This window comes from Musa acuminata, chromosome BXJ1-1 (assembly GCF_036884655.1).
Source record: "Musa acuminata AAA Group cultivar baxijiao chromosome BXJ1-1, Cavendish_Baxijiao_AAA, whole genome shotgun sequence".
Classification (NCBI taxonomy): domain Eukaryota; kingdom Viridiplantae; phylum Streptophyta; class Magnoliopsida; order Zingiberales; family Musaceae; genus Musa; species Musa acuminata.
In genome coordinates, this window is record NC_088327.1 from 10,474,277 (window position 1) to 10,493,414 (window position 19,138).

A 19,138-nucleotide genomic window follows, 5' to 3' on the forward strand; every position below is an offset into this window, starting at 1 on the left:
TGAGAGAGAGAAAAAGAGCGTTAGTTGGAACGACAAGACACGGGTTAAATGCCACGTTAGACTTGGAACCCGAAACGGTTGTGGACGCCCTGTTTGGTGAGAGGAGCTTCGCACCTGCTTTGGCTGGGATTCAAAAGACGAGAAGAGCGCGGGACCTGAGTGGAACAACTCCGTTGCGACGGCTGAATCGACGGCTGATATTGCTGGGAGAAAGGGGGAGGCAGAGTGCATCGCGGCCTTCCACGATGTAAAAGCAATCAACAGTAAGCTACTTAGCTTATCGTTTTGGTCTTCTTTACCAGCTCGTGCACCTGTCTACGATCACTGCAGAAGCTCATAGCTGCCTTGCCACTGATTCACGGTCACGTCAAAGTTTGAGCGGTCCCCACCATCTCGGTGTTCAAATATTCACGCGCTCAAGCTTGGCGCACTTCGTGGCGGGAATGTAGGAAGGATGGACGGGTGCATGGGCCCATCCATACCACTACTGCATCGCCGTCGTCTTCCAAATGCTCGTGGCTGGTGAGAACAGGCGGGATGTGTGAGACTAGAATGATGTGTGAAAACCATAAAATATTCTGATGTTGTAATGGTAGCGAAAATATGGTGCAAAATCATGAAAAGTATTTTTGACTATAAACTCTTGTTCTTATAAAGATGTAAAGCCGCAAAAGTATTTTTGACTATAAACTACTTAACATTTTCTAAAACAAGGTAAGAATATCATCGTAACCTCTTTCTGTGTTAAAATTATATATCTTAGGAGAGTCTTGTTCGATACTTTTCATTAATAGATTTTGTTGAAACGATTGATAGTATTTTAAAAGTATTGTTAGTGAACAAAAGTATTATTGATGATGAGTGAGCACGGTTAGGTCCACATGTCGATATTGAGAATTTATATCGGCTGAGCTGGATGTCGAGATCGATCGAACCCTCGCGACGGGGTGTTGATCAGCGTTCTTTGGTGTGCCGATCCGGACGCTGTGTATGTCGAGCTGCATCTCTCCTTCTCTGGGGTGGTTGACAACTCGTCTTCGTGAAGTGGTCGTGCCCTCGGGAAAGGGTGTTGGTTGGTGTTGGTCATGATCCGGGTCGGTTGGTTGTTCTCCTTCATGCACTGGACAGCAATTCTCGGATGGTTGGCAGTTTGTCTACGTGAGGTGGCCGTGTTTTTCTTAAAAAATGGCCCTCGTCGGGATCATTTGACGAGGCCCCTCCGACGAGCAAGTCAGTCGAGTGATCCCTTCATTTTTTTTCTCCCCTCTAGCCATATGTTGGCCAGGGGTCTTTAGTACGAATTCTGACTTGGCATGCCTTAGGAGCGGTGTTGTCTCGGGGCTCCCGATGTCAAGCAGTGCCTTAGTACAGATTCTGAGTTGGCGTGTATCGGGGGCGACGCTATCTCATGCTCCCGAGGCTAAGCAGTTTATTAGTACGGATTCTGACCTAACATGTCTTGGGATCAAAATATGTCGTATAAAGTATAATTGTGTAATCAATCCTATAGTAATTTTTTAAAATTAGTTCATAAACAAAGCTGGCATTAAATGCTAAATTCTTCAACAAATCGTCGTAAAGCTGCTATCTGAGAAGGCTAAATATATCCTGCTTATTCCGCACTGAAGTTGTGAGTGCAATTGTATGTTTTCTTTAACCTTCCCTAAGTACAAGAGAAAGTAAAACATTGTTCTATGGGAAATCCATAAATAAATAAAGAATCTTTAAGTCTTCTCCATTACAAAGTTTAGTAAACTGGAATATATTAAGGTAAAACTATATGTGTTTGCAAGCAGGGATAAACTTAAGCAAGGCTTTTATGGTCACAGAGCAGGATCTTGCTATCTGAAAGTTCCATAATATGGGTCCTGATATATTGATACGATTGAGGGCTTCTATCCAACTTCATTCGGTAACGTTTTATTATCAGGCCACTCTACTTAGGTCTCCCCACAATTGGAGTACCATACCCTTTTTTTTTTTTTTTTCCATTACAACTCCCTTGCTATAGTAGAAAATATATGAGAGTTCTTTAGAAATAATAGTGTATGTATATACTAAAAATTAATTCATAAATAATTATCTTAAGTAGTTTCGATCATATTCTAGATAGTTTTATCTAAGTGATCAATGATATGAGAAGTTATTATTATTATGAGAATAATTTATGAATCTAATTTAATCACGAGTGACATGAGCTAGTGAGATAGTTATCATTAAGTTATATAAATATGATCATAGTTTATGAAGTAAAGAATGTGCACTTAGAAATATTTTTTTTTTAATTTATTCTCTTGTTTAATATTTAATTTTAAATTTTTATTTTAAAAAATATTTTTTTTCAACTAATTTTTATCATTTTCTTACTCTTTTATCCCAACAATATAATGACTCTTACTTTGCGAAATTGAAAGGGAAATCGGTATATAACAAAACAAAACTGGATATGTTTTGCTATAATGAGATTTATAAGGCATTTAAATAGAAATTTTAATTTTCTCTCTTCGAACTTATTCTCCCTATTTCTCTCCTTGCTTCTCCTCTTTAGCATCTCTAAACTTTCAGAAAACCAATCCATCACCTCATTGCTCAAACAAGTCATCAAACTATAAATAATAATAATAATAATAATAATAATAATAATAATAATAATAAAATACATCCACAACCTTTCAATAGTTAGCAAAGGAACACTCGAAAGGACACAGAAAAGCCAACTTCACAATCACAATCGATACAAGGAGGATTGGATTCTCTCCTTGTATACCAACACGAACAGTAGTTCATTCTTTAAGCCGCATGTTCTTGTTATAAGGTCACGTGTTTTGCACAAGCCACAAAGCTCAAGCCCAAGTTTTGTATGCATTCTTCTGAAACGATTCAAAGTATCAATGCTTAAGCCTTCAGCTGCCTTGAGAAAAAGAATAAAACGAAACATCCAAAGGAGAAGAAGGAGAATCTATGCCTATATAAGCCCTAAAGAGAGTCTAAAAAATGGCCCAATCGCAGAAGGAAGTTTTCCTAACAAGTCTGATGTTGGTAAGCTGCCTAAATAAACAATCACAGATGGAGACTGACATTTCTCCTTTCAAGTACTCGGCGGACGGAGTGTTCGTCGGAGTTCGTTTGGGCGGCTATCTGTTTAGGATTTTACTATTTATTATTTATTATTTAGAGTTCCTTCTCATTATTCATAATTTTCAAAAATTAATAAGATAATATTTTTATTATTTATAATATTTTAATTTTAATTTTATTATTTATTTTTTAATGAATACTATTATCGTCGACTCTTTTTTTAATCTATTTTTCGATTTTTTAAATCATTTTTCTATCATTTCTTATCGGAGTTGACCCAATTTAAATGAACCCAATCTGATGCAGGGCCAACGGTGAACGGTCCCTACCTACTTCGGATCCGGATCTTGATGATGCTCGGATCCGATCGATTAAAACGCATCGTGACCCCAGAGCGGGGCCTGCTGCTTTCATGGCGGTGCGAGGACAAGAAGAACATCCACTCATAATTATCACACACGCTAAGCGACTGAGGGGAGGGAGAGAGATCTCGACTCACCCAAACCCACCCTTTCTCCGGTCTCCTTCGCGAGAGGAGAGATCTCTATCAGTTTTTGGTGTTTCCCGAATCGCGCATCCAAGTCCGACGGGCGAGACGAGGAATACTGATCCACCGATCCAATCCCAAGCGGAGGGGGAGGAGGAGGAGGAGGAGGAGAAGAAGAAGAAAAGGCGAAGGGGGGAAGAAATCCTAGATCCGTTGTTTTCTCCTCGTAATTTTCTTGTAATTTGTTCTTGGAGGGGTAGATCTGAAAGAGCAAGGAGAAATGAGCGAGGGAGGGTTTCTCGACATCCAGCCGACGGAGCTTAAATTCCCTTGTAAGCGCCGCGCCCGTTCCGTAAATCTCCTTTGATCGATATCAACGTTTTCTTTTCCCGTTTCCTTTTTTCGAGATTCTCGGTGTGACATTTGTCTTAGATTTAAGTCGCATTCAGTGTGGTAATTGTCTGTCATGTGATCCGTCCACATTGTTCTTTCAGACTTCCTCTAAGACGCGATTTTTGGGACAGATGGTATCATTGGATTTTTCTTTATTTACACAGTTATTCTAGTTTCCATTTGGTTATTTTGTTCCGTTCTGCGTTCTTCCCTTTGATTATAAAAGGCTAATATTTGTCAACGGTACCTGTTTCTTGTCCACTGGTTTTGCGGTGAGAAGTCGAGTTGAAGAAGCAGAGCTCATGTTCCATGCAGCTGATTAACAAGACAGATCAATATGTTGCCTTCAAAGTAATCTCTTTTCTCATCTTTGTCATGTTATTGCTCTTCTCTCTAATACATTTCCGTGGCATTTTAGGTTAAAACAACCAACCCGAAGAAATATTGTGTCCGCCCTAATACTGGGGTCGTCTTACCCAGGGCCACCTGTGATGTCACCGGTACACCCTTTTCCGAATTAATAAAAGCAATATCTGGATATCATTGTGACGTCTGATAGCTGGTCAATTGCAAGTACTCATACTGAATGTGTTTCCCCATTTTTTGATGCTTTAGTCACGATGCAAGCACAAAAGGAGGCTCCACCTGACATGCAATGCAAAGACAAGTTCCTACTTCAGAGTGTTATCGCAGAAAATGGTGTGACAACCAAGGACATAACATCCGAAATGGTTGCTACCTATTTGCAGTTCATTAGTGTATCATGATATCTCTACTGTGAAATTTTCTATGTTTGATTCTGACTTGTATTGAATGTAATACGAAATTTTCAGTTCAATAAAGAACCCGGTAAGGTTGTTGATGAGTTCAAGCTGCGGGTAGTATGTGTTCCTGCTAGTCCTCCCTCACCTGTTCCTGAGGAATCAGAAGAAGGATCCTCACCAAGGTTGTCAACATTTGAAAATGGGGCCCAAAGTTTAAAAACACTTGATTCTGTAAGTAATTGTCTTAGTTAACGTCCTTAATATATCACATTGACAAATTATTTTCATTTTCTTTTATGACATGTTATTCTTACTTCATTTGAGATTCAATTAACAAAAATTTCAGGTATCAAGAGCTAATGAACCCCCAAGAGAGAAATCATCGGAGGTAATTTTTTCCCTTTATCCATCTGTTGTTGCCTAAAAATTTCATGAAATTTGCAAAGCTTTTGGAGTAATTTTTTTATGCATCTAAGTCCTCCAGATAGAACCTGCATATAACCTTCCAGAAACCTGGGTCTCTTCTTAAGTTGGTCCTCTGTGTATACTGAGCTTCTTGCAAAGATTTCTCTGTGACTGCAGGATATTGTGTTTCACTTTTGTTTGTTCAATTGAAGTTATCCTTTATTATGATGTGATCAGTTTGAAAGTTGAAGTAGGAATGCCGATTAGTTACTTTGGTCATGGAATCATCCTTGGTTTTTGTTTTACTCTCCTGGAGAACTAGTTTTTTAGTTTTGTCTTAGAATTTAAAACTAATAGGGTATTGACGAATCTGATGCAGTTCCATTTTTAAGAGTTCAATTTTGTTAGTGTAGCTGTATTTAAGAGTTTACGTTCATTGTTGATAAAAGGATGTTCTAATTATGTTTCTTTGGTATTCTTCTTTTTTATTATTATTTAACTTACAATTGGAGTCAATTAGTAAGAAATTTGTGAATAGATATCTGAATACTTTTAGCTTGGCGCATTGCAGTACCAAGAATCTAATGGATAAATCCATTCTATCTCTAATTTTTGTAAATTTGCTCTTGTTTACATAGTTGTGCAGAAAGAAAATGTTGCTCAACATTTTGTAAATTTTTGTTATGTATGAAAATACTGCATTGTGAAAGTTGAATGTAGGTGGAGAAAGTTAACATATGGCTCCGAGCTGATTAACATGATAAATAGCATGTGTACCATTTTCTCTTCCTTAACCCTTGCATCATCCATTTGCCTTGGAACTCGCCTTCTCAATGTACTTTCATCCTCTACTCCTATCACCAACTTGGAGTCCTAGCAGGTCTGCTAATAGTCTCAGTCCAGTGGCAACTTTTGTCACATGGATCAACAATCTGACCTACTCATGAATACCCAATTACCTCAGATTGTTCCTTGATTGACTAAAGACCTCATCCTCTATTCACTATGTGCAAACTTTAGGAGTTGTTCCTGGACAGGGTTTAGCATTGTAGAAAAGGAGCAGTTATAACTAATGAGAATTATTATGTAACCGTCAAAAAGAATACACTCCTGAAAAGTAATGCCACTACAAGATAGATATAAGGGTTTGTAAAGCTAGGCAAATTTCCATTAATCATGTCGGAGCACATGGAGTTGACAATTTTTTTTCTGAAGGGATGGGAGCTGATCATTGTTAAATTCAGCATCTTAATAGTTGAATGGTGGAAAATCTGACAGAAAAGTTTGTTGGTGTCAGGTTGATCATTTCAATTTTATGTAATCCATGATTCTTTAAGGGATGTGGAATCATATGTTCAAGAGGAGGATCTTCATGTTGCCGAATGTTGCAATGAGGTGGTCAAAAACTCAAAGTCAAAACAATTGCCATTAGCAGTCCTTCGAGTTGATTCTCTTCCATGATGTGATATCAGGGACTACATTGTCTGATGGGTGGTAGTAGGGCAAAATTTCGGTAGTTGTAGAGTTCAAATACATTGAAAGGGCTTTAAGAGCATAGAGTAAAAATAGCAGACAGATATCTTAGGTCAATGCTGAGAAGTCACTGACAAATATTCTTAAATATGCCCTGCATCATCTCAGTATGCATAACTTAGTGGCCTAATTTTATAATCATGAGTTAATGCACTAATCTTGCTTCAATATCAAACATATTGAATTTCCACCAAGTTGGCGTGTGGTTGAGAAAGTCTAGTAGCTCATCAACTTGATTGACTTAGTGCTCATATCTTCTTTGATTATTATTTCTCATCAACAAAACTGTACTCTGAATTTGAACTAAAGAGCAATCTTCTCAGATGAGAAAAATAATCGGCTGTGGGTGGGTTCTTGTCACAACGAGGATTTTAATCACCAATGCATATAGATATGAGGGAGTGAAAGATTATAGGATGATGATTGCCAGCCCAGCTAAATGAACACATCTCAAAAATCATGGTGTACAGAGACATTACTGCTGATACTCTACTGTTTTACCTATGGACCATCGATATGGGTTGTCATCAGCATATCAAATAGATATTTTTTATTACCGGAGCATGCTTCACCATATGGTCAGGATCTACCGGTCCGATAAGATTTTGGCATGGGTGTGGTACTTGGTATTCAAGAACTTGAAATGGCACTCTTCCACCCACCGATAACTTCAAATTGTGGCTCCTTGTACATGCTTTATTTGACTCATGCTCATTGAAACCTGTGCCAGGTTACTTTTTCATCAATGTTAGAGCAGGGAGATTTTGGAAGTCCAACATGTGGGCTTAGGTTAATTTTGTTCTTGTTGTGGCTAAAGGAAAGAGTTGTCATGGCTATATATAGTTGTTTTCTGATGTGTACTCTCCTTTTATTGAAGCTCGAGAGGTTATGGGTTCTTGGGCAATTTATGTGAATAAGATGTTTTGATAGCTTCATTATAGTATAGGAATGAAGAATGAATACTGAAGAAAATTTGTAGATTGCAAATGTTCTGAACCTAGCTTTCTACATGTTGTGTTTTCTTGGATTTTCTACATATCGTGGAGTATTAGAGGAACAGGCTGAATTATAGAGCTTCAATATCTCTAAATGAGCTAGGTCCAACTCATAGTAAGCACCATGATATGTGAATTGGTTTGTAGTCAGAATTGCTTTATGATAAGTTTCAGTTGTACTATACTTGGCTTTCTTTTCTTACATGCTATTCTTATTCTGAGCCTCAAGAATGAGCTTTTATTTGATTGTATTGACTAGTAATTTTTTGTTGTTCAATTATCTTTTACGATATGCAGGCATTGGCTATGAATTCAAAATTGCCCGAAGAGAAAAATTCTGCCATTCAGCAAAATCAGAAGCTCCGACAGGAACTGGTATGCATTATACTTGCATGCACATATATGGTATTTTGCCATTCATAGCACATATAAACAGATAAATATGTTGTGAGAAATTTGAGTTTGATATACTGATAAATGTAACTTTGGTACTCTATTCTGTTACTTTTGTCGACTTATACCTTCTTATTTCTGAATTCATTATTTACACAATTCTTTTATATGAGATAATACTTCCATTAAGAAAAGTATCTATGTATTCAATTTCTTTTATTTAAAGAAGTCGCATATGTATCAGTTTTTGAAGAATATGATACTTTATTTAAATTGTATTTGAAGGATTAGACTGCTTTAGTTTAAAATGTGTGAATATATTATTGCTGGTTACATCTTGATGGATCTCTAATATGACCATGATTCTGTACCTTGTGGCTCTAGACCTATATAATGGTATGTGTAGATCATTTTCCAACTTAGGAAATTACAAAACCAAGGAGGCTGAGCAATTTCATGTTTTATTCAGGTGAATGCAACTTGACTAAATTATGTTATCACATTTTAAATAAATTTTCTTTTACTTAGATATTCCTTAATCTAGTGGTCATGCTTCATCTCTGGTTCTGAAAGGTGCAATTAAGAATGGCACAAGCACCATCAAAACAGTTTGACCTAACACCTCAAGTATCTTAGTTTTCTTGCTGCCTAAGCAGTTCTGATGGCAATTCCAACCATAAGTTAGATCAAAATTTCAATTTGATTATTTTCTTATTTTATGTTTCATTATAGGCCTAGACATTCCTGATAATATTTTAAAATCCAAGCAGAGTCATAAGCCAGTGTTTCATATGACATTGGTGTGTCTTAAGGAGATGTTTTAGTGCAGCATGTGGTCTCATTTGTTGTGCAAATTCAGTGTATGTTGCATGTTCTTTTCGGCAACTTTGTTTAAGGTAAGGATTATAAGTTTTTAAACACCAGATAAGCTTTTGCAAGGCCATTGTGGTTTCATGATTTTTCACAACACAAGGATTTTCTATCTATATCTGTTGGTGGATGTGGGGTAAACAAAAACCTTTACCCATAAGTATTCTGGGAGCGCAGTCACAACTTTTGCCTGCATGCAAATGCAAATTTGTGAATGACTGGTTAAGTGCTCTCAAAATATTGATTTGGAGATCTCATCGGCTAAGATCAATCATCTGGGAGAATTGATTGTCAAAATGAAAAGAACAATTCAAGCAATTTTGGAGATCCCATCAATTGCAAATGTATCACGTATTGTAATACATATTGGCCAGTATTGTGCCAGTTGTGTGATTTTTTGTTAGGAGTACCATATTGGCTTATATAAATGTGGTTTATGGTCTCAGTTTTTATCATTACACCATTGATTCCTCACCCTAATCTTAATTACAGGATCAGCTGAGAAAAGAACGCAACGGGCACTATGGCAGCTTCAGTGTCACATTTGTAGTCTTGGTGGGTCTTCTAGGTGCTCTTATTGGGTATATCATCAAGAAGTCATAGAACAGAAGACAAAAATGATGAGTCTACCACATGAGCAAGGTACCCAACTAAAATGTTATTTTTCATCTCTTCTTGCTCTTTCTCTAGCTATCATGGACTCTTGTAGTATACTCCCATTGTTGTTAACTTGTTATGAAGGGAGCTGTTTTGTGCATCTTGTTTTAGATTGAAATATCCGTATTGGTGATGGCAAGGACCTTCAGATACATTATTTTGTGAATGCTAACTTGGACTTCTTTCATAGATTCCTGCCTTGTAAGCATAGCGAAGGAAGAACACAAAAAGATCCCCGAACATTAACCGGTTCTGTTCTTAAAGCTTGTCATCGATCTGTTGTCAGAGTATTTCTAGCAGACTGGCGATAATTAGATCTATCGATATCCAAAGCAAGTGGATTGGCGGAATTAGATGGCGGAGCATAAGAAGAGTAGCGTTGGATCACTTGCAATAGCAACTACATAAGTTTCATGCTGTAATACATCTCATGCATGGCAACACGCTTCCTCTGTCAGCTCCACCCCGGCCATGCTGTCGTCGTCCACCACCGCTCGCTGCTCCTTGTACACGTACCACTTGGCCGCTACCAGATAGAGCACCAGGTTCACGGAGCTCAGCACCGCGACCAGCCAGTAGAAGTTGTAGAGCTTGCCGCGGTTGAGGTTGTCGGTGAGCCAGCCACCGTGGCCGCTCTCCCCCGTCACCTTGTGCACCACCGACACCAGCACGGAGCTGACGAAGAAGCCCAGCGACAGTGTGCTCAGGAACAGCCCGGTGCTCATGGTCTTCATCCCCTTGGGGCACTCCCTCAAGAAGAAGTCGAGCTGGCCGATGTACGTGAAGGCCTCGCCGGACCCCACGAGGAAGAACTGCGGGACGAGCCAGAAGACGCTCACGGGGACGGTGGCACCCTTCTCCAGCGACGTCGGGTTCGCTCGCGCCACCCGGAGGCGCTTGATCTCGATGAGGGCGGCGGCGACCATGGCCAGGATGGACATCACGAGGCCGACCCCCATGCGCTGCAGTGAGGTGAGACCGTGGGGGTTTCCGGTGAAGCGGCGGGTGACGGGGACGACGACGCGGTCGTAGACGGGCACGGTAAGGAGGATGGAGCCGACGAAGAAGACGGTGAGGGAGCCTGGCGGGATCTGGAATGAGCGGCCGATGCGACGGTCCATGGTGGTGGCTTGTGACACGGAGAAGGTGGTCATCTGGGCGTACACGGTCCAGAACATGATGGTGGTGGCCCAAATGGGGAGCATCCGGATCACTATCTTCACTTCCTCCACATCCGTCAGGGTCGCGAGCTGCCACTTGGTGGGCTTCGCCGTCGAAAGGTTGACGTCGATCGCTGCCCTATCCAGGCAGCTGCAAGGATGCAAGAACGAGCAGATGACGAGTGAGGAGTGGGAGAACCCAAGGACATGAATCGGTGCGACTGGTTGGTGCATGACCGCAGGGCCATCTACCCCATTTCTAGCAGTACAATATCGGATGATAGCAGGGAAATGAATGCATCTATATAAGATTCATTATGTGTAGTGATTTCATTTAATTCTCATCCTACGCCAACCCATTAATCTTCGAGTTTGATGAGGAGGAAGTGCGTACCGGAACTGCTTGGTGCGAGGCAGCCTCTGCTTTGCGCTGCTCTTCTTTGATCCCTTCTCCGCTCCCGGCGCTGCCGTCTGGCTCTCGTCGATGTCATGCAGCAGCGAAGGATCGGACGGCAACTCCAGGCCTCTCTTCCTCCACGCCGCCACCATCACGGCCGCTATCTGCGTCAGAGGGCTCCCCACCAGCTTCTTGAACCTGTACCTCCTGGTCCCGGAGAGGAAGAGGACAAGCCCCAGGCCGATGGCCGTGGCACACAGCCCGTACCCCCACTGCCGGCCCAGGTTGTCCTGGATGTACACCAGCACCGTCACGGCGACCAGCGAGCCGAGGCTGATGAAGAAGAAGAACCAGTTGAAGAACTTCATCATCTGCACCTTCTCCCTACGGTTGGTCTCGTCGAACTGGTCCGACCCGAACCCGGACACGCTCGATTTGAGCCCGCCGGTGCCGAGCGCCGTCAGGTAAAGCGCCAGGTAAAGCACCGCCAGCTGCACCCCGGAGGCCTTGACGCAGCCTCCGGCGGCCAGGTCGGAGCATGCAGGCGGGCGCAGCCCCCGCACAACGGTCGAGACGGTCAGGATCGTCACCCCCTAAATCGTAATCCCATCGAACACTTTCAATGAGCTGGTTAAATGAGGAGAGAAGTGGAGACGGTGGTGGTGCTTACGGAAGCTTGGACGGCGGCGAAGATGGCGATGGTGAGGTAGCGGCCGAGGAAGGTGTCCGCAATGAAGCCGCCGAGGAGGCAGAGCATGAAGGAGGTGCCCATGAAGTTGGTGACGGTGTTAGCGGAGACGGCAGTGCCCAGGTGCATGGTGCCCCTCAAGTACGTCACCAGGTTCACGGCGATGCCCAGCGTCGTCAACCTCTCGTTCAGCTCCACCACTTCAAGCAGTTATCCCCACATCACGAATTCATGTCAGTCACAAACCACAAAGAACATGCACGAGGAGACGAACACACTCGCAATGGATTCAGAGATGGAACACATGCCTAGGATCATGGCAGCACTGGTCCAGCCGCCGCTCCGGGAACGGATTGCAGGGCGGCCCTTGTAGTCCCAGGCGTCGGACAGGATCTCTCCTGGTCCATCGGTTTCCGGCAATCCCACCATGTTTGCCTTCACAAGCACTACCAGTAGTGCAGGTAACAGACGCTGCAACTCTCCAACACGGTACGATATGAAGGAAGATGATTGCTCCTGCAAGAGGATTATAAATAAGTCAGGTAGCAGGGCATGAGAATCTAATCAGACAGTGACGTAGGCCAGTCATCGACCTACCACTATAGATAGGATCTCTCTCTCTCTCTCTCTCTCTCTCTCTCTTCTCTTTTCCTTATTGCAAAGGAATAGTTCTAGTACTCAGTTTCTCAAGCTCTACAAGCCTCAATCCATGCAACTTTTCTTTGGGCTCCACATGCTTGTCCTTTTGTTATGATAAACATCCATCCTGGTCATGCAGATACGCATTAACTATGCATCTGTCATGACTTGTACGCCATATCAGTCTTTTATTTCGGTTGATACACGTCCATGTCTTGACAATTTAGAAGTTTAACACAATATATAAATATATGCATATAGGCATCAATGAATTGATATCTAGATTTGTCTTACATAAGCCACTCAATGCAGGGTGATCTGTCGAAGTTTACTGCGGTGATCATGTCAATTGGGACGATCAATTTGGGCGTGTAGGACCACCAAAAGAGAAGAAGTCTAAGTTGAGAGACACTTTGGCCAATGATATCTGCTGCTCTTTACCTTCGTCGCCGTTCATATGGGATGTGAAGCAACGCTACAACGCTGAGCTCTACAGTGGCTATCAATGACCAAAGGTGCAGATCTATTAATGGAGTAGTGCCTTTGTTGAGAGGGAAGGGAACTGTCCACTCTTCTTCAAGATGTGTTTCCTTAGGGATGACGGCATGGGCGATGCTCTGCCATCCAACAGTTGTGCGGCTATGGAGAAGCTATTCCTGCACTACTTTAGTTTGATGCCTCCGCTGATAGAAAAGACTTCATGCTTCACATCAACCGAATTACTACATCATCATCAAGCTATTGGGTTTTGCCTTTCACACACTCTCAACCTATGCATGGAACTGCAGTTCAGGAGTGGCCTTCCCCCCCTTCTCTCTCTCTCTCTCTCTCTCAAACAGGTGGTTTGCTCCATGAACAACATACTGGGAGTAAGAAAAAGGCCTCTTTTATCCTTTCTTTTGTGTCCTTTATCATCACGAGAGGCAGATACTTGTGATGAACACATTTTTCTCTAGTGTGAGGATACATGAACGGTCCCAAACAAAAGAGAGGAACGAGTGGGGTAGTACATGACAATTATTGGCACCATCCACGCGTGTTTCTATGTTCATTAAGCTTGAGATGACAAGAAACAAAAGTAACTGAAGCAAAGTACCATGAACAAGAGAGCATCCGGCTGCGGCTCACATGGACGTGGAAGAAAGGCAAGCGTTTTGCTCCTCTACCAAACCTGGGTTGAGGAGAAATAGAGGTTGACTTGCACTCAAGCATAGGGAACACCAGGAACAGAACCCAAAGCTACAAGGTTACAACTAGAGTGGTGCTTTGTGCTTCAGAATTGCATTCCAAATTTGGCAAGACTCTTTGTGTGAAGGACTTCAACCACTGCATGATCACAGTCGACTTGCAGTACACCAATGGAGGTTATTATAACCACTACAAGGTTATAATAAATCTTCTAATTATATGTATGATTATAAATATTATTTTTTAAATATCATTCAGGACTAAGTTTATAATCTTATAAGTTATGACTTAGGCTATTTTGACGGCTATAAGATTAATATAATAATATAAAAATATAATTTAAATTATTCTATAAATGATAAATTTTTTTTATTATAATTCATATCTCATATATCTATCATTGAAGGCCAACAACTATTACTCAAATAAAACATAGGGACATGAGTTATAAATAATATTTATCATATTATTTAATTTAATTTATGTCGAAATAGTTTAATAATAATAATTATCAAATATTGATTAATATAAAAGAAAACTTATATGATAACTATAATCATGATGAAACATAAATCATATCTTTTTATAAAAAATAAATATTATTTTATAATTTTAAATATATGCATGTGAATAACAAAATAAATATTCAAGGATAATAATTAGATTTTTATTTATCACATATAAAATTTTATCAATATGTCATATGAAAAAATTATATATATACATATATATATATATACATACATGGAACCCTTAGATTAGTCTATCCTATTTAATTGGGCTATCTAAATTGGACTTATAAATTTGGGTTAATCATTCACACAATTAAGCCTATCAAAATTAAAATAGATCAAAGTCAAAAATTGATCAAAATTAGTCTTTCCCGAATTAAAATATAAATTAAAACATAAATATGATTTAGTCCGATCAAATTTTTTGATTAAAATAAATTAAATTAATCAAATTTATAATTAAGAATATAATTTTAAAAATTATAATTTTTGAAGGATAAAACTATAATTTTACTTTAGGATATATAATAAAAAAATTATTCTTGAAGGTAATAAATGAAAAAAAATAACTTTTAGGCACAAATTAGACTCTTTTTTTTTAATTTTAAGGGGTAAAAATATTTTAAAACAAACCTAATTCTCAGTTCCTTCTGTCGCGCAAGGCATGCTGTCGCTGCCATGCGCATGGCCTATGGTTGTCGCTTGCACGCATCGCCCTGCCATGTGCCCGGTTGTGCACACGTAATGCCCGATGAGACCCCACCATCGTCATGGTGCGACTGTGCACATATGCGTTGCTCGGCGACCCCCTCGGTCGCCGCGATACGATTATGCCAATGCTTCCGCCTGACATAGTCGTGAGCCTTTTGCATCTAGTGATGCCGGACGCGGTTAGTAAATGCCGTCACTTGGTGCGATTTGATCTTTCTTGTTCTGATGACAAGCATGCATGAAACGTTGAACTCGGACATTATTATAGGATACTGAGAAGTACTACACTGCTGCTGGTTTAAGCGAAGCCTTTCATCTCTTCCAGGAACGCCTGCATGTGCTCCTTCTCGACGCACTGCGCCATCACCCGAGTCCCCTTTTGCGGCGCCGGCGGCGCCCCGATGATGCCGACCGCCATGATGTCCAAGTACGCGAACGGTATAACGTGGAGGGGCTTGCCCCAGCCGTAGTCGACGTCGAGGAAGCCGAGCCGGGTCCAGTCCGACACGAACAGCGAGTTGTACGTGAAGTTGAGCTCGTAAGGGTCGTCCTTGAAATCCCCGGCAGCCCACTTGGCGAACTCGCCCGGCAGCCTCGACTTGGCGTCCCTGATGATGCTGACGACATCGATGAGCTCGGCCGATGCGATCCTGCCGCTTGGGGCGGTGGCGGTCACCGGGTAGAAGCAGTTGCCGTAGTAGCCATCCTCGGGGGGCAGGAGGACGACCTGGCGCAACAGGTGGCGAGTGTTGGCGAAGAAGCACACGTGCACGTCGACGCCGGGGTCCAGGTTGATGGCGCGCGTGCGGGACTGCCACAGGTTGGCGACGGCGACGTCGAAGGTAGAGCAGCGCTGGCCGGTGAGCTCCAAGTGTCGGGACTTGACGTGATCGATGTGGTCAGGGGATAGGTCGACGGTGGCGTGGAGCAGCTTGAAGGAGGGGAACACGGGCGGGCCACCGGGAGGCAGCTTAGGTGGGTTGGGTATGACCTCCCGGGACCATGCAGGCTCCACGGTGGGCTTCGGCAGGCCACGGGCGATCTCGGCGACGGCGTTGATGAACTGGGCGACGCCGAGGCCGTCGGCGATGGTATGGACGGAGATGAGGCCGACCACGAATCCGCCGCCCACGAACTCTGTCACCTGAGGAAGCAGAGGAGTGCAGTGCAGTATTGTTGTAGTATGAGGTCGATCAGACGAACGTAACCATGCATTCTCACTCACTCATCAGCTACCTGCAGCATGAGAGGGAGGTCGAGGGGGTTCAGTCCCGGGCAGGGCTTGGGCAGGAGCGCGTCCTCAGGGATCATGAGCGGGAGATCGAGGTACTTCACGTCCTCCAAGCTGCAGTCCGCCTTGGCCTCGACGAACCAAGCGCCCTCGCCAGTGCAAGCGACACGAACCTCGCCGCCGCCCTCGGGATCGTCCACGAACCGCCCCGCGAAGGGGTAGTACTTCACCAGCGCCTTCGACAGTGCTTCCCTGATGACCCTGGCCGGCTCCCGGCCGTGCCTGAACACGTGTAGCGACCGCACCATATGCCTGAGGCCGGGCACCCGGTCGATGGCGGAGAGGCCGAGCGAGCCCGTCGGCGTGACCCCGCATGGAGTGACCAAAGACCGGCTTGTTCTGGTCACAGCAAAGCTCATAGCTGCAGCTGTGGAGGACAGACGACTCTGCCAATGTTGCTGTATGAGCAGTTGCAGAGGTCCATATATAGTGTGGTTTGGTGCATGTAAGTTGATGGCCTCCATGATGCTCATCATGTCTGTGTGAGATCCAAGTGATTAGTTCCAACGTCTAACTAAGCGTAGTATTTATGCTGCACATTGAATTACATTTGCAAAGGATCAACCTTGATGCTTACCAGCGAAGAAAAGCTATGCATGCCCCACTCCCTCTTGTAATGCTCCAACCTCTTTATCTTCTCTCCTGTGGACCCAAATTGAAATGATACAATGCAGCAGATGAAGATTTAAGCTTATCAGATCATGAGTTTCCTACTGTGGCGTTCTGTCACAAGTAGAAGACTTGGTTTGAGATGTATCAGCTGGGGAAGGTCATGTCAAAAAGAATGAGATGACAATGAAGCTGTGTTCAAATTTTACCCAACTATCACAATGGTCACAATCACTAAAAAATGTTTAAGTGGTGGTTCTAAGAGCAGATTAGATTCCAAACCATCAAATGTCATGCAATTATTCAGTGCTTGAAGAAAACAAACTCTTTGTTAAAGAAGATTGTCATGCAATTATGAAATATGACACCAAGTTGACTAAGGAAGATGAAAGTAAATATATTAATCCAATTTATTATAAAAATTAATTAGATATGCACTCGATTTGATATACTATTTAGAGTTGATTTAATAAATAGATACATAGAAGCTCCTTAGACATCTTATTTAAATATTATCAAAAGAATTTTACTATATATTAAAGGGATAATTAAGTATGAAATATTCTATTCATCATCTAAAAGGTTAGAGCTCATTTGATATAATGATAGTGCTTACGCCGAAAGCTATGACGAGCGAAAGAATGCCCTAAAAAATGATTGTAATACTGGAATCGTAAATGGTTACTTGTAACAAATAAATCTTGAATTAAAGATGCCCTAAGCACTAATTGTAGGTAGGTGGACAACTAATTAATTCATCCAAAACATCATGGTAATCAGAATGATTCTTGTTTCTGTAAGATCAGAGTGAGCATGTAGGGTATGATTAATTTGTGTGGATAAGCTGTGTGTCATGCATACAAATGCAAGGCACAAAAAATTTGTAGATCTTTATCATATAGATATAATATATGTATCATACTATTAAGTCGAATTGTCTTGGTTTGTCGATGTCAACTCGTGTTGTCTCATCAGATACCATGAATTTTGAACGACAAATCGAGAGCCTATAAGCTTATCAATTCCCTCAAGCAAAGGCTAAAGTGCTTGTCATACTTGAATGGAGATGAGACGTCGTAAACGAGTGCTACAAGATGCGAGGAGGATGAATTCAACATTGACAGGAGTCAAGGAGGTCATTGTGATGGCTGCCTTTGCTTTGGAGTGGTGTTCGCATCGAGAGAGTTGCCTATTTCAACTACCATCCACGTATGATTGATACCATATCTCAGCTTTGAAGTTGTTGCATGAATGATGGAACCACACGGCATCATACAACGAGATAGATCTTTCAAGAAAGAATAAAAAGAAAATGATCTTTCATGTGGCACAAAAGAGTCGAAATGTTATTTTCTTGATTCGAAGGGATTTTACCAAAGCATCAATGCTCATTCTCTCGAGTAGAGCATTTAGATTATTGATAGGAAGAACTTGTGATCGAACATCGATCTATCCTCCCGCGAAAAACAAAGTGTAGATATGTTTTCTTTAATACCTACCTACTCTTTGGCTGGAAAGAAGATTATGTATGTGTAGAAGAATATTTAAGGTGCAGGTGAGACTATATAACGTCAGAGCAAGGCAACACAGTATGTTAAGTAGAAATTTGTTTGGAGAACTTGTTCCATAGCATCTGATTTCTTCTTGTGCTTGTAAAGAATTCATTAACTCATCAATAATCATTTGATCTAAATCCTTTAACTGATAGAGTTGTACTTTTCATATAGTGATCAAAGTATTTTTCGACCACATATATTTTTTAGATTCTCACCATTTTTTCTTAATTGATTGACAATAGTAAGAACTCTTGTAAAATAATCTAAAATAGTCTCATATTCATTCATTTGCAATGTTTCAAATTCAGCTTTAAGTGATTGAAGTCCAATTTTTTTCATATTGTCAACTCCTTTAAAAGAGTTTTGAAGAATCTTCCAAACATATGTAGAGGTGGTGTTGGCGATTGCAACTTTCTCACGGTTGTCTTTGTCTGATCCTTGGTAGATGAGGAAGAGTATTCTCTTGTCTTTCTTTCTTATACCCTTCAAGGAATCTCTTTAGCTTACCCTAAGGCTGATATCATCATGAGGCTCCTCGTAGCCTCTCTCTATCACCTCTCATATGTCTTATGATCTAAGCAAAACATTGAAGTTGCATGTTATTAGTCATTTTGATTTAACTCTAATGTGACTTTGATGAGGAAAAGAAAAGATAAAATAGAGAGAGGGTTAAAGACGAAGAATTAGGGATGAAACAAGAGGCAAAACTAAAATTTTTATTTTTGATAGACAAGTCTTTACACTTTTCTTTTTTTTCATTTTTTTTTCAGGTTAAAACTTATCTATTTATACGGTCATAAATAAGAGTTGCT

The 19,138-nt window shown here is 41.4% G+C and overlaps 3 protein-coding genes across 4 annotated transcripts; 1 reads left to right on the top strand and 2 right to left on the bottom strand.

Annotated features, from left to right (window-relative positions):
- The first annotated feature begins 3,499 nt into the window (after positions 1–3,499).
- On the top strand, positions 3,500–11,073 carry LOC135672449 (vesicle-associated protein 1-3-like). Of its 2 annotated transcripts, XM_065180937.1 has the most exons (9): positions 3,500–3,897; positions 4,239–4,309; positions 4,377–4,458; positions 4,574–4,689; positions 4,792–4,953; positions 5,069–5,110; positions 7,953–8,030; positions 9,411–9,560; positions 9,766–11,073. In XM_065180937.1, the coding sequence occupies exons 1-8, from the start codon at positions 3,846–3,848 to the stop codon at positions 9,519–9,521; spliced, it is 714 nt and encodes a 237-aa protein (XP_065037009.1). In that variant the 5' UTR covers positions 3,500–3,845; the 3' UTR covers positions 9,522–9,560; positions 9,766–11,073. The 2 variants fall into 2 exon arrangements, with proteins under 2 accessions (XP_065037009.1, XP_065037005.1); XM_065180933.1 differs by lacking the exon at positions 9,766–11,073 and having other exon boundaries at positions 3,501–3,897; positions 9,411–9,764.
- On the bottom strand, positions 9,936–12,325 carry LOC135672442 (protein NRT1/ PTR FAMILY 6.3-like). Its single transcript, XM_065180928.1, has 4 exons — positions 12,129–12,325; positions 11,803–12,020; positions 11,130–11,725; positions 9,936–10,886 (listed from the first exon to the last, which is right to left on the bottom strand). The coding sequence occupies exons 1-4, from the start codon at positions 12,247–12,249 to the stop codon at positions 10,004–10,006; spliced, it is 1,818 nt and encodes a 605-aa protein (XP_065037000.1). The 5' UTR covers positions 12,250–12,325; the 3' UTR covers positions 9,936–10,003.
- A 2,784-nt stretch (positions 12,326–15,109) lies between these two features.
- On the bottom strand, positions 15,110–16,873 carry LOC135672462 (acyl transferase 4-like). Its single transcript, XM_065180945.1, has 3 exons — positions 16,739–16,873; positions 16,107–16,639; positions 15,110–16,014 (listed from the first exon to the last, which is right to left on the bottom strand). The coding sequence occupies exons 2-3, from the start codon at positions 16,635–16,637 to the stop codon at positions 15,169–15,171; spliced, it is 1,377 nt and encodes a 458-aa protein (XP_065037017.1). The 5' UTR covers positions 16,638–16,639; positions 16,739–16,873; the 3' UTR covers positions 15,110–15,168.
- Between the last annotated feature and the right edge of the window lie 2,265 nt (positions 16,874–19,138).